Source organism: Pygocentrus nattereri, chromosome 19, assembly GCF_015220715.1.
Source record: "Pygocentrus nattereri isolate fPygNat1 chromosome 19, fPygNat1.pri, whole genome shotgun sequence".
Taxonomy (NCBI): Eukaryota; Metazoa; Chordata; class Actinopteri; order Characiformes; family Serrasalmidae; genus Pygocentrus; species Pygocentrus nattereri.
In genome coordinates, this window is record NC_051229.1 from 17,148,159 (window position 1) to 17,161,729 (window position 13,571).

The 13,571-nt window shown below is 40.4% G+C and overlaps 1 protein-coding gene across 1 annotated transcript in view; it reads right to left on the reverse strand.

Annotated features, from left to right (window-relative positions):
* Positions 1-3,436: 3,436 nt before the first annotated feature.
* The window catches only part of stk11 (serine/threonine kinase 11), a 33,472-nt gene continuing 23,337 nt past the window's right edge, over positions 3,437-13,571 (reverse strand). The window contains exons 8-11 of the mRNA XM_017697189.2: positions 12,420-12,477; positions 10,046-10,242; positions 9,543-9,793; positions 3,437-4,237 (exon numbers count right to left, since the gene is read on the reverse strand). Of these exons, the coding sequence (XP_017552678.1) occupies positions 9,591-9,793; positions 10,046-10,242; positions 12,420-12,477 (458 nt within the window). The 3' untranslated portion in view covers positions 3,437-4,237; positions 9,543-9,590. The remainder of the gene's footprint in view (positions 4,238-9,542; positions 9,794-10,045; positions 10,243-12,419; positions 12,478-13,571) is intronic.

Consider the following 13,571-nt stretch of genomic DNA (forward strand, 5'->3'; position numbering starts at 1 on the left):
CACCTGCATAAGAAAGGGGGAAGAAATTTCAAAAGTTAAGGAGAAAATGGGACTCCTAACAGCCGTGCAAGACCTGACAGACCACCAAACTGTCAGCATCAGCTAAACAGCAACCAACTAAACCAGCTAAATGGGACTTTGGAAAATTGAACCTGAACTTTGGAAAATTGCTGATTTCTTGGAAAACTGAACTCCCAAAAAGAATGGAAGTTGTATATAGTCATTTTCACTATTAGGTGGTCTCTGACTTTGGCACAGTAATGTACTGTTAGTGCTCTTATTGCGTTGCTCTCATTTTTTAGAGTGTAAAGCCAAAGGCATATTATGTCCACTGCTTTGGAAACATCACTAACCTTGAGGTCAGGCACTGGGCAAATGACCCTGATTCTGCTGAGTGAGCATTCAGCATTTCCTTCCCATTTTCTCTTTCTAAGCAACAACCCAAAGAGTGCTGAGGTTAAAATAATACCATGCTGGCCTACAGTAACTAATATAGGCAAGAATTCCAAAGCTACCTCAGACTGGAATGTGGCTTTATGGTTAAGGGAACACTCTTTTATTTCAACGCTTTTTGGTGTTAAGCTGGCATGGTTTTGTTTTCCCCACAAATGAACTGATCTTGACACACTGCCAGGGGCCATGTTTGCATATCCAAAGCAATAGACTTCCATTTCTGCTATTAACGTGTCATATCACTTTCTCTTCTCTAGTGGGACATCTCTGTACAAATATCTGGTGTACAAATGTGGATCCAAACGTGTGGTCACATCCCATGTGTGAGGTAGAATAGTGGCTGGTCTTTGTGTTTTGTAGCCTGTGGCCAACTGACTCCACTGCTGCATGTGAGAACAAACAACGTGCAACCTTCAGTTCCCTGTAGTTTCAATGCTGTTCATAGCATTCAAGCCCCCCTCACCCCACTCATTTCTCAGAATAAATGGTTATGCATTCGTACTCCAGTCGTTCAGGGGTTCTTTTTAAAGGTCTGGTGGCTGAATGGCTGAAGACAAACATTCTGGGGTTTTTTATGTGTAGAGCTGACAGTTTCTAAAAGAGAAGCACTGAGTGGTTGAAAGCTTTTCCCGGGAATGAGAGGGACCAAAAGATGTACATTTTACTTTCAGACGTTTCATTTTCTGTCAATTAAATAAAAAGAGAAGCATCAGAGACAACACTCCTTTTTTACTGTATAAAATCTGGATTGTTTTTGTAAAATCAGTAGCAGCGGTTTTGATTTCCACTGCTGCAGTTTATGAACACAGGCAGCTCAACAACTGTTCTCCTTTACATGGCTCAGTTTTTTTCATTTTTTCTTCTGTACCTTTTCTTCCTCCTATTCATTTCCTTTGTCTACCGTCCTTCTTTCTCCTGTTTTCTTCCTTCCTTTTTTTCATCTTTCTTTACTCCATGCTTTCCTTCCTTCCTTTCATTCTTTCGTCCTTCTCTCCTCCTCTCTCCTTTTTCTTTCCTTTCTCTTCTTTTTGCTTTTTTCCTCTTCCCACCTTTGTAAATTCCATTTTTTCCTGGCCCTTCTTTTTGTCCTTTGTGCTTCCTTCATTCCTTTCTGTGCCTTCTATGTATTTCTTCACTTTAATTTTTCTTTCATTTTCTTGTTCTTTTTCTTTTGTCTCTTCATTCTTTCTTTTTTCCTTTATCGCCTTCTCTTCCACCTCTTCCATTTTCTTTTATTTCATCAAATCCTTCCATCACTTCTTTTTTCACTTGGTCTTCCTTTCAATTCCACACACACAAAAATGTTTCATCTTACAGCAAACGTTGTGGGTTTATCAGGACATGTTGGGTGTCTGAAGTCTACCTTGGATTTGGACTGGAGCTACAAAACTAATGTTGCTGTAAGTAATACAATCCCAGGCAAAAAAGGGGCAGAATGGCAAAAAAAAATCAATTCTTATATAGTCTTAACAAATCACTAAACAAACCGATGAAGTAACTTAGCATGGCATATACTTTCCCCTTCGATTTCTTTAAATGTTGAAGTCTTGTAGGTAATCTTGCAGACAACCTTCTACAGAAAGAGTCAATATTGTTCCACTCAGGATCGATGGCTTCAAACAGTTGAAAAACACTGCCAAGTTTTTTGTGTTTCATGTGAGACCAAATATTCTCTATAGGGTTTAAACCTGGACTCGGACCAGGCCAAAACCACCAGTTAAAACCATTATACTTTGGGCTTGGCCAGTTTTTTGCCCAGGAGTATAGAAGCTTATAGCTCACACAATTATCATTGCACAAACTGCCTCACCATTTAAGGTGGAACAGAAAAATTCAAACAAGAATCTTCAGCTTTGGGACTTTTTAGTGTTTGACAGTTTCTCGTTGCAGATTAAACACATCAGGTAAACCAGCTGGAGTGCTTACAAAAGCAAATACGTCCTTTTGTCTCCAAATCAACGGATGTCTTAAATCTTTCCCTTAGCCTTTGCGGTAGCCGAGACGGTTGTCTGTGTTGCTGTGTAACCAGCAGTATGTGCGGCAACCTTCAGGGTTAAAGGGTAAAATAGTAGTTATGAAAGTTACATTAAATGGTGCTGAACGCTGGAGTTATTGTTAAAACTGGGTTAGTATGATCAGCATTCAGCGTATTTTACTACAACGGAGGATTATTTTACAGCTAGAACTGCTCTTTTGGTTCCTGTTTGGGTTGGTTCTTGTTCTGATTGTGCAGTGGAATAACACCCAAAGATGGTTGCTACTACTTTTTTAAGCTGTGAAATACTTCTGTCCGCTTTTACACAACAGTACGTCAGTGTCAGAAACCACATAAACAAGTCTGGACACTGTTTAAGGCAAGTGTGAGATTATTTAGGCATGTAGCCTGCTTTTATACAGTAATGTGTGGGCTTGAGAGAGCAGCATTAGCACTCATACTGCACTGTGGAGGCTCCTATGGGCCCTCTGCCCTTCGGATTGCAGATGGGTCGGAAGCGTAAGTGTGTGTTCACTGCAGCACAGCCTGAGTCGTGGAAGCAGTAGCTCCTCAGATCACGGATCACGGATTAAAGTGAAGGTGAGTCAGCGCAGCAGTGGCGTAACTAAGATTGCAGGGCGTAAGATCTTAATGCTCTCTCACATGAAAATGGCCACAAATTAAAAAAAGAATGTATTCTCCTTGTTGACTCAGTATTGTTAGGTGCCAACAAGTGCTCTAATGCAGGATAATGGCTGTCACACATTAAGTTATCCATTAGCTGTCCATGAGTCATGGGTGTAAATTTGCGTAAATTGCAATATAAAGGGTCCAATAAAACTGACAGACGCTAAAGACACTATGAGCCCCAGTGCAACTGCCCTGCCTCAACTGGTGTTAATTGCATCACTGCAGTGCAGCCTGGTCGCTACAAGAGAACACCCATATAAAACTACTCAGCACTTCTACATAAAGGCTGGCCTATAGCCAGAACAGCATCAAAAACAACAGACAGCACCACCATTTCTGGTTCAGTTGGGATGTGTTTTATATAAATAATAATTAAAAAATATTTATTGGGAAAAAAAGAGAAACAAAACAGAAACCTAATGGGAAAAATAACCCAACAACCTGCGCTAAGCAGGTGTAAGTACACTGGTCTTGCACAGATCAGATCAGACCTCTTTTCCTCAAAGCTCTTCACAGCATGCAGTTTTTTTCATATGGGTATAATTTTCATTAGCATTCTCACCATAGCTTCTATAATAATAACTGATATCTTTTATCATTATTTGTTATTCTAATAAATAATTCAGTGTGCATCTTAAACTGCAATTAATTACGGTAAAATTAAAAGATCATCTAATGAACTAAACAGGTCAGGTCAGATCTGATGGGCACCAATGTCCCAGCACGACGAGGAGTGGGACACAAAACCAGGCCACATGTTTTTGGGTGGTGCTCTGTGGCAAAAAGATGAAGAACGAGTGACTGCAGAGGCAGAGAGAGGAGAACGATGAGTGAGAGAGTCCGAGAGAGAACAAGAGATCCTGGGGAGGAGGGGAGAAAAAAAAACAAAACAAAAAAAAAACAGGAGTTTCCTCCTTACAGCATTCCCAACTCAGTAAATCCTTTCCAGAGAAAGATAGCCCAAAAAAAAAAAAAAAAAAAAAAAAAAAAAAAACTAAATCCACGCTTCCTGGCATCGTTTCCGTTAGGGTTCATAGTCCATGGCAAAGTGTGCGTCAGGAACTGTGGTTCGCATTCATGGCTGGGAATCCAAAACAGAGGACGGGAAAAATAACAAACCTGCAACAGAGCAGAGAGCTTTCATTAATGATGATCAAAGAGGAAAGGCTCTATGATAAAGCATCTATCCAAACATAATAATGCAGAAAGGCTTGTAGTTAAATGGAACACGCAGAGGTCTCTTTTACGTTTCATATATTGCACTGCACCAATTAAACAGGCCTAACATTAAAATTAAACAGGCTGTCTTTGTAAAGAAACACTGAATTGGTCAGTGTCCCTTGAAACTGCACTATGTTTTGGGGATTTGGAGACCTCTTTCGTGGAAATGTGCAACCGCAGGCAATGTACAGAAGAAGACTGTATGGCAGATTGTGCTTCGGGACTCCTTCCGAGTGGATGAATCTGATGATTATTCAAAGAGAACGCAGTAAAATTTGGTGAAAGTTGTTTCTTCAGAGATTGTAAGTGAATTATCTATTCATCGTAAGTATAACGTTGACTTTGCAATTGAGACCTAAACATAGAGCTGGGACCATCTTTATGAGACTGTGCGTGATAAAACAAAGACACATAACATGGTCAAAAACCTGCCGTAAAATCCGATCCAACACCTCTAACTTCTAAATTATTTTAGATGTTGAAATGCAGAGGATTTACTGTCCATGGTAATTAATTATGTGCTGCAGGTACAGCAGATCAAGATTAGGATGAGAAACGCTGCAGTACTCCATCTAGTGATGGCCATTGGTGTAAAATTGTGTAACAAAGGGTCCAAAAAAGAAATTTGATGCTAAAATATGTCACAGAACCCCATTCTCCAGGGTCCAGTGAAATTGCCCTGCTTGCACCAGCAGAAGTTACTCCACTCCAGCTTAGCATGGAAGCTAGAAGAGATGCATAACATCCAGAACTACACAGAAAAAGGAAACATGTCAAAACTGTGTTGTAAGTGCCAGCATGCTTCAAAAAAAAAAAATAAAATAGGAAAAAACAAAACAAAAAAAAAAAAAAAGCAGACAGAGAACACAAACTAAAGGGTGCGATGTGACATCATATCTGTGGTATCCATGTACCACGTTCAAATATGCATCTCCTAACAAATAGGTGTCATTATCTGTGTGTTTGTGTTTGAACTGGTGTTAAAAGCAGCACTCAACCTTTGCTTGTTTGTCTTTTTTTTTTTTTTTTTTTTTTTTAAGTCGCCCGTCTTTTGTATGCTGCCCGGAAAACTGCTCAGATGAAACAAAACCGGCCCAATCCAGTATGGTGCAAAAATATGAAACGTTTTTTAGATCCTATATTTAGCTGAACCATTTGCGATGCAGGATTCAGTGATAAAACCCTGCCTTTCCCCTCTTTTTTTCCTCTCTCACTCCCACCACCACCTTTTATCACAATGTGAAGGGTCTGAGTCATCATCAGCTACCACGTAACACGTTAATACTCTGCCTCTCCGCAGTGTGTGTGAGAGGAATCAGAATAGAGCCCCCCCAGTCCACACACACACACACACACACACACACACACAGCCCACGCAGTCTCCCCAACACCCCTGCCCACGGGAGAAACCCTGGGGGAGACAGCGGGGTGGGGGGTCGGAGAAGGGGAGTGTGAGAAAGGGAGAGACAGAGACAGACAGCTGGAGAAAGAAAAAAGCGAGAGAAAAAGTGGGAAAATGAAAAAGAGAAATGATAAAGTGGAAATAAATAAAAATAAAAAGAATAGGAGAGAGAAGGGAAGAAAGAGAGGAAAAGAGAAGAGACAGAGTGAAGGGGAAAGAGGGGAAAAGAGAGCAAGAGAGAAAGAGGACAAAGAGAGAGACCGACAGAGCGATAGAAAGAGGGGAAAAAGAGAAAGTAGAGGAGGGAGGGGGTCATATGGAGAGAGGGAGTGAGTCATCACGACTCTGCTGCTGCTGCTGAAGCTCATCAGTGTGAGAAGCTAGAGTTCTCACTGTAGTGTCCTGCTTTTCATTTAGTGTGACACACTCACACACACTTTGGCTCAGTCTCTGGCCTTTTTCATTATTTAGCAAAACTGTCTTTTTACACATATTCTAGTTCTCACTCGTCATTTACTGGCATTGCCTTTTAACACACGTAAATCACCTTTTTAAACTGTCGCTAATTCAATGTCATTGGACATTTCAACCTGCTAAGAGGAGAACATTAACCGCTAATTCTGTTACATCAACAGACACCTGCATTGGCTAGCGTAACACTGAGTAACGGTGGGAGAGAGCCATCCTACTAGAGCTGGAAATATTTGTCTGAAGCCGATGGGAATACGTCAGGCTTGGGTCAAAATGTCATGCTCAAGTTCTCACAGCCCGCCTCCCAGATTTTTCCCTGCATTTCCCCTGCTTTAGTGTTCTTCCCTTAATGCATTCTTCCTCTCTACCTTCAAACAGTTTACAATCTGGCACACTGCACTCACTGAATTTAACACAGAGATCCATAAGGACTCTGCACATGGGAAAATGGATTTGAGGGAAATAAAGCAGTGCAGTATGGCAAGTTTTTTTTTTTTTACACTAAAATTAATAAATAAATATATTACAGCAGAATTTAAACTTGAGTGATTGTTTTACTATATCATAAAATGTATGTTATTTTTTTGTGCTGTTGTTCTTGTACAGTAAGTTAACTAGTGACATCCTGTTTTATGTGGCATTTTGGGTGATGATGGGCTGGTATGGGTCAGTTTTAGACAGAATTTTGTTGAACTCTGGTCAATTTCAGGCTCAAAACCTGATGATGGGGTTCCAGCAAAGTGGGTTTCCTCAGGCGCTGCTCAGACTCCAAATTTGGTTTGGACTGGGATGGACGGAATGGGAAGTTCTCTGGCTGTATTCATGATCAACACAAAATTTCAGGTTGGGATGTAAACAAAGCTCAACGGATGGGATGTAATCAAAGTCACTCAAGGTGGTATATGAAAAGGTGCATTGTAAAGAAACTGGTTGACTTTTTTTCATTTCTTAGCAGAGTTGAACAGGAGTTTTAGCAAGTGACTGGAACCAGGAGTTGCGACACCTACAGCAAAAATTTAGGATGTATTGACACCTGGAAGTCCAGACCAAGGACAACGTCTCAGGGATCAGTTAAGAGTATTTTTTGTAAGAATCGTCTCTGATGAAGCTTTTAAAGGCTTTAAGCACTGCAGATGTCTGGTTCCCATCAGCACCACTGTGAAGAATTCTGACTCAGCAAAGGTACCTAAAATAGAGTGTTTCAAACCACTTTGAATGACTGTTTATATCTTAAGCATTTCATTTTGCAGAATAATTTTTTTTTAAATTGTGGAATTCCTCCTTAAGTACAAGATGGTGCCCACCGTGGCAGATGTCTTTGTTCCTCCTGCAACCAATGTTATTTATTATTTATTTTAACTTTAGTATTTGACTATAAGACTAACAGTTTCTACTCACAAGCCATCAGGCTGGTGAATCTCTCTCACTACTTCTTCCACCCTTCCATTCTGACCATTTAGTCAACCTTGCAGTCAACAACTGCACCTTACATACACTGTACTGCTGTTGTCAGAACACTACTGTTTACATCTATTACTGCACAGAACACTATTGTTTACTGTTTACATCGGTTACTTGCAACATGCACTTTATGAACAGCTGCTCTACATACTTGCACATATCATGTGTAACTAAATTTCTTTCAACTTTGCACATACTGTACTTTTTTAAATATTGTTTTTAGTGTTACTCTTATATTTTCTATGTTTTTTCTATTCTTTTAAGATATTAAAAAATTTATATATTTGGGGAATGGAGAAACAGCAAAGTAAGAATTTCATTGCACAGTGTAACTGCCTGTCCTGCTGTACATATGACAATAAAACTCTTGAATCTTAAATTTCTACAGCCCATCTACCCAGAGAGAGTGAGACCAATTATGCTCACTTAGACTCCCAGATATAGATGGCTTTGGCAGCTCCGAGGATCAAACTTGCAATCTTCTGACATAGAGCTAACGTTTAGACGAACCTCACTGCTTCAGGCTTCTTGTTATTTTACTGTTTTTTCACATACAGCAGCAAAATCCTTTATATTTGCATCCTAATTGCAGAAGGCTGGTTTTATGAGACACACAATGAGTGTATGAGTGTGATCAACTCATCAGGCAGGAAGTGTTATAGCAGGACACTCACCACCACCTCCACAACACCAGCGCTGACGAGTCATGATCCATCACTACATACATTCACCCTCAAACTGCTCTTAAAGTCATTCACACTGACTCACTACAGACTGGACAGTCTCTATCATCTTAATTATTTAAAGACAACATACAGAGGGATCCTCGTCCACCTTACGACAATCACTGGGTCCCGATGCTCCTGAGAAATTCACACTTTACTGCGTAAGCATGTTTCTAATCATTCTCCAGTTTGGCCTGCATCAGTTTCTGGAACCAATCAGAACCTTTTTGTGGTGTTGTGACGAACTCAGGGAGGAAAGCAGTTCCAGATAGTGTTGTGAAGAAATGTTAACCAGCAGAGCAAAACAGACCAGGCAGCCAGGTTTCCAGCTGTGAGATCCTTTCAAAATTCAGACAAAAGAAGCCAGCTAATACTTTGGTAGAATCATGTTCACATATCGGGGCCTCTGGCTAGAGCTCTACTGTGCTATTAGTCAAGTGCTATTAATTAAGTGTAATTTCACTACATTTTATATAAGGTCCTCAGACAAATCACATTTCTCCAAGGGTATGTGAACAGATTCGACCAGGACTGGAACTGACCTTTGTTCTACTTTTGTTTTTTTTATTTATTAGGATTGTATGATGTAATTTAAACATGGAATACAGTACTGTGCAGAAGAGACCTCCCTTCTTTTGTTTTATTTCCAGTCAAATGGACATTAAGTGTGGTTACCTTGAACATGAGAAGCAGAAAATGCAACAAGCCTCTAAACCTGGAAGTGTGGAAAAATATCCGTGAAGATTTCTTTGAAAAACTGAAAGCTAGTCTCCTGAAAAGAATGGACTCTGTAAGTAAGTAAATAAGTAAGTAAATAAATAAATGTTGGTGCAGCTCCTGTTTAGTTTTCGATTATATATATTTTTTCCTCTTTACGCTGAAAATAAAATTGCTAAGTACAGGTTTTTCGAGTGCAATTTAAATAAAAGAAGGGTTGGTCCCAGACACTTGAACAGCAGTGTATGACTCAGCCAAGTACATCTCTGTATTTCATACAAGCACATTCATTTCACCTGCAAAGTATAAGGTCATGTTTTTTCTTTCTTTCCTGTTGCACAACAACAACAACCACCACAACAACCAATAAAATCATTCAAATGTTGGGGAAACATGCATGTAATTGCTCCTCCCTCTCAGGGCTTACCTGTACAGAGCAAGAGGCAGGTGTGGAGGTGGAGGAGAAGGGGCAGGGTCATTGTTGTTTGCAGGTGGAGAGTTTGCGGATCTTGCTGGCGGTAGACACTCCCTTCCGGGAGGGATTGGAGGATGAGCTGGAGCGCCTCTCTGATTTTGGCTTCAGCGTTCCTGTCTCCGTCCCATTCACACAAACCGGCTTTGCCACAGCACGGCTACGCTCCGGAACGCACTCTTCCTCCTCCTCCTGTCCAACCTGCCCTATAGAGGGTCATGCAAAGGGAATTTGTTTACTGAACAATTCAAAGACCTTCATGAATCATGTGCTCCTCCTCAGTCAGGTACTGCTTGTTTCTACTGACCTGATAGTTTTGAGTGCTTTATTCTGTAGCCCTACCATTAGCAGCACAAAATAAACCATGAGGGCATTTATATAAAACAAAAAATAGGGGCTAAATTCACCAAGAGTTTTGTTATTCATCCATTTCAATAGGTTAATGTTAGTGTGATTACCTGGCACTGTGAAGTCCTGAGTATAGATAATATCATCCTCCCCATCAAACAGCTCGTCCTCCTCCTCTTCCTCACCGTAACCATGGAGATCCTCCAGGTAGGGCACCACGGTCATGCTCCTCCAGACGTCGCGGGTCTCTGCACTGGGCGGGATGGGCACAGGAGGTTCCGTGGGCGGGTGTTTCTTCCTTACCCAACTACACATGTACACAAATACAAGAGCAGGGGTCAAGCAAAGGTCTTTGAGGAGTTCTAGTCAAGCAGAAACAAGGCACAAGACCTTTGAGGATCTCAAGACCAGTTCAAAATATTCCGGTCTGTTCCAGCTCCCCACATGCCTGATGAAGGCAATCATCAGTCTCAAGACGTCATTGACCTGTCACAGGCATGCTGAAACTCAGGACACAAAAGCTTTGTGTACTGGTTGGTTTCTGGGTCAAGAACCTCTAAGAGGTACTTTTGGTTTTAAAAAAATTTTTTTTTTACAAAAGGCTGGGAAAGGACTGAAGAGGGTTGTAATTACTTTCCTGTGTTTTTAATGACAGTTTTAGACATCCGCCCTATGTGATTTACTCATTTATATCCCTGTTGTTTCTGGGGTAAAAGGTAGGACTTTCTAGCCTCCTAATTTCCCCCATCTACTGTTCCTTTCCCTCTCTTTAGTGTCTATTCTTCTTTTTTCACTTTCCTACCTGTTCCTCAACTCCTTCCTCCTATTTCTCTCAGTTCTGCCTGAGATTTTACATTACTTTCCCTTAATTAAGTGGATCAATTAAGATGTTTGGTGTCCGAAGTTTGCTGCTTAGCACTAAAAGTACTGGAAAATCACTTCCTGAAAACAGCTGTATTAGCCATCCAAACCTGACCTCATACTGAGAATAGATGTCTGGGGACAACCTGTTAACCTGTTGGTGCTGCGCTGTGGCAAAATCTGCCGAAGGTGCGACCCCTCTAAAACCTGACCCCAAACTCCTCTAGTCTGTGCCTTTTCAAAATTCAGAGTACAATCATTAACACAAGTAAACTGAGCTAGCTTTCCAAAAGGTAACGTCAGATAATAGAACTCTTTTCACTAGCAAGGCTTAATGCTTATTTTTACCACATAAGGTGTTCTCTGGATGCGCAACACATACGTACAGTCTTGCAAAGAGTGAGTCAACATAATCCTAGTTCTGGAGATCTACCTTCTGGCGCAGTCTAGTTCCAACCATAATCTGCCCCACCACAGCTAATTAATTTCTTCAGAATTGTCTGATTGGCTGGATCAGATACAGCAGCGTTAGGTGAGGTTTGAGTGGCTCTTGGACGCATGGTTTGGACTAGAGCTCAGAGTTGACAACAACATCCCAACTTTCAGAGTAAGAATTCCCAGTTGAGCACGAGTTTACTGTGATTGTTACTAGTTGTAGGTGGAGGAGTCTTTGGTTGAACGCGGTATTAGATCATGGTTTTGTCCCTTGCTACAGATATCTTTCAGAAACCACATAAGCTGAAATCACATCATTTGAGATTATTTAATAACATGGTTGTTATTGTGGTAATTTTAGGGTACAACTCTGTGTGCAACTAATCTGTGTATTTGTCAGTTATATTAGCCTCAAAGCAAAACAACCCTCAGACATCAAATGTGTAGCTGATCGGATCTATTTGGGGTATATTTTTCGCTGATCTACTGCCTGTAAAGCTCTGTGGAGGCCAAATGTAGCACATTATTATTAACCACAGAAAGAGCAGCTCTTCTGCCACATCAGACCTCATTTAGGGGAATGTGTCGAGTTCTCTCTTGCCTGCTCTCTGAACCGAGATGCTTATTTTGAGCTCCTCTCACCGTTCTCCCTTTTCTCCCACTCTCTCCCTTTTTTCTCTTTTCTCCCACTCTGTTTAATCTCTCTTCTCCTCCTACCTACTTCATTACTTTGTTCAATCCGTCTCCTACATTTTCCCTCTTTCCTTTTCTATGCCTCCCCACCTCAGTTAAATCTTGACCCGTTTTCTCCTTCTTCTCTTTTCCATATTATATGCTCCCACTCCTCTCTTCAATCCCTGCCACACCGTTTCCTAACCCATTCTTTGTCCATCAGTCTATTTTCCACCTCTCATTCCTGCATAGAATACGAATGGCGTCACAACACATCGGCTCCACTCACACATAATCAAATCTGTTACTGTCTTTTCCGTCCTACCATTATGTGCCACTACACACCCTTCTACTTAAACTCTCTCTAAGCGATCTCCTTTAAGTGCTCATAGTAGTCAGTGTTAAGATGTCGAGTGATACAATTAGCTCTTTACTTTCATGCTTTGAAACGAGGGAGAAACCAAGAGCAGCAGACATTTGTTTATGCTTTATTTGCTTTACAATTTGATAACTTACTTGTGTTGCCTAATTTGCTGTATTGAGAATCTCTTCACAGGATCATATTCAAGCATTCCTGCAAAAACAAACAGAACAATAATTATAATAATAACAACAACACATGCCTTTCTTAGTCAGAGCTGCAGGTTCACATACAGAGGAATGTTCAAAAAATGGGCACCACTGACCAGCTTCACATGTCAAAGACAGAGTTAACTATGCGAGGAGAGAGAGAGAGGAATGTGGAAATGTGGAAAAAGAAAGAAAGGAAGAGAGGGGCAGAAGAAAAGGAACTAGAGGTGAAGAAATAGAGTGAAAGAAAAAAGTGAGCATATGGTGAATGATGCATTGAGAAAGAAAAAGAAAGAAAAAGAGGATAAAAAAAAGGGAGAAAGATAGAAATAAAGAAAAATGTGAGACGAAAGAAAAAGGAAGATAGGAAAAGAGGGACAGCAAGAAAGAGGAACAAGAGGGAAAATTTATGAATGAAAGAAAAAAAGAGCAAGAGTGAGAAAATATGGTGAATAATGAATTGAGAAAGAAAGAAAGAAAGAAAGAAAAAGAAAGAAAAACAGGAAGAAAAAGAAGGAAGAAAAAATAAAGAAAGGAAGGAAGAAAAAAGACAAAGGAAGAAAAAGAAAAAAGAAAAAGAAAGAAAAAAGAAAAGAAAAAGAAATAAGGACATAAAGGAAATTAAGTCAGCAATGTACGAATGACACTAAAGAGAAAAGAGAAGAAGCAATGAAACTGATCACATTAAATACTAGATGATAAACAAGAGCGAGCAGAGTTTTAACTCCTATAAGCAATGTTAGCATTTTTAGTTGAAGTATTTCTTTAAGCTGGTACTGAACAGCAGTTCGTATAGTGTAGAGAGCAACACCACTGCTCTCCATCTGACAGACTGGCGTTCGATTTCCTGCCTGGGCAAACACAACACACTAAACTAAGCCTTGGGCAAGACTCCTAAACCTACATTCACCAACATCTGCAACATGATTACAACTGCAAGCCACACTAAAGAACATCCACCAAATACCAAAAAGTTAAATGTATTCCAAAAAGTTTTCAGTTTTGATCTCAACATTCAGACTGCATAGATTCCAGCTCTCTGCTTTAGATTTCAGCTCTATAAGAAATGAGCACAAGACCCAGTAATGCATGATTAGA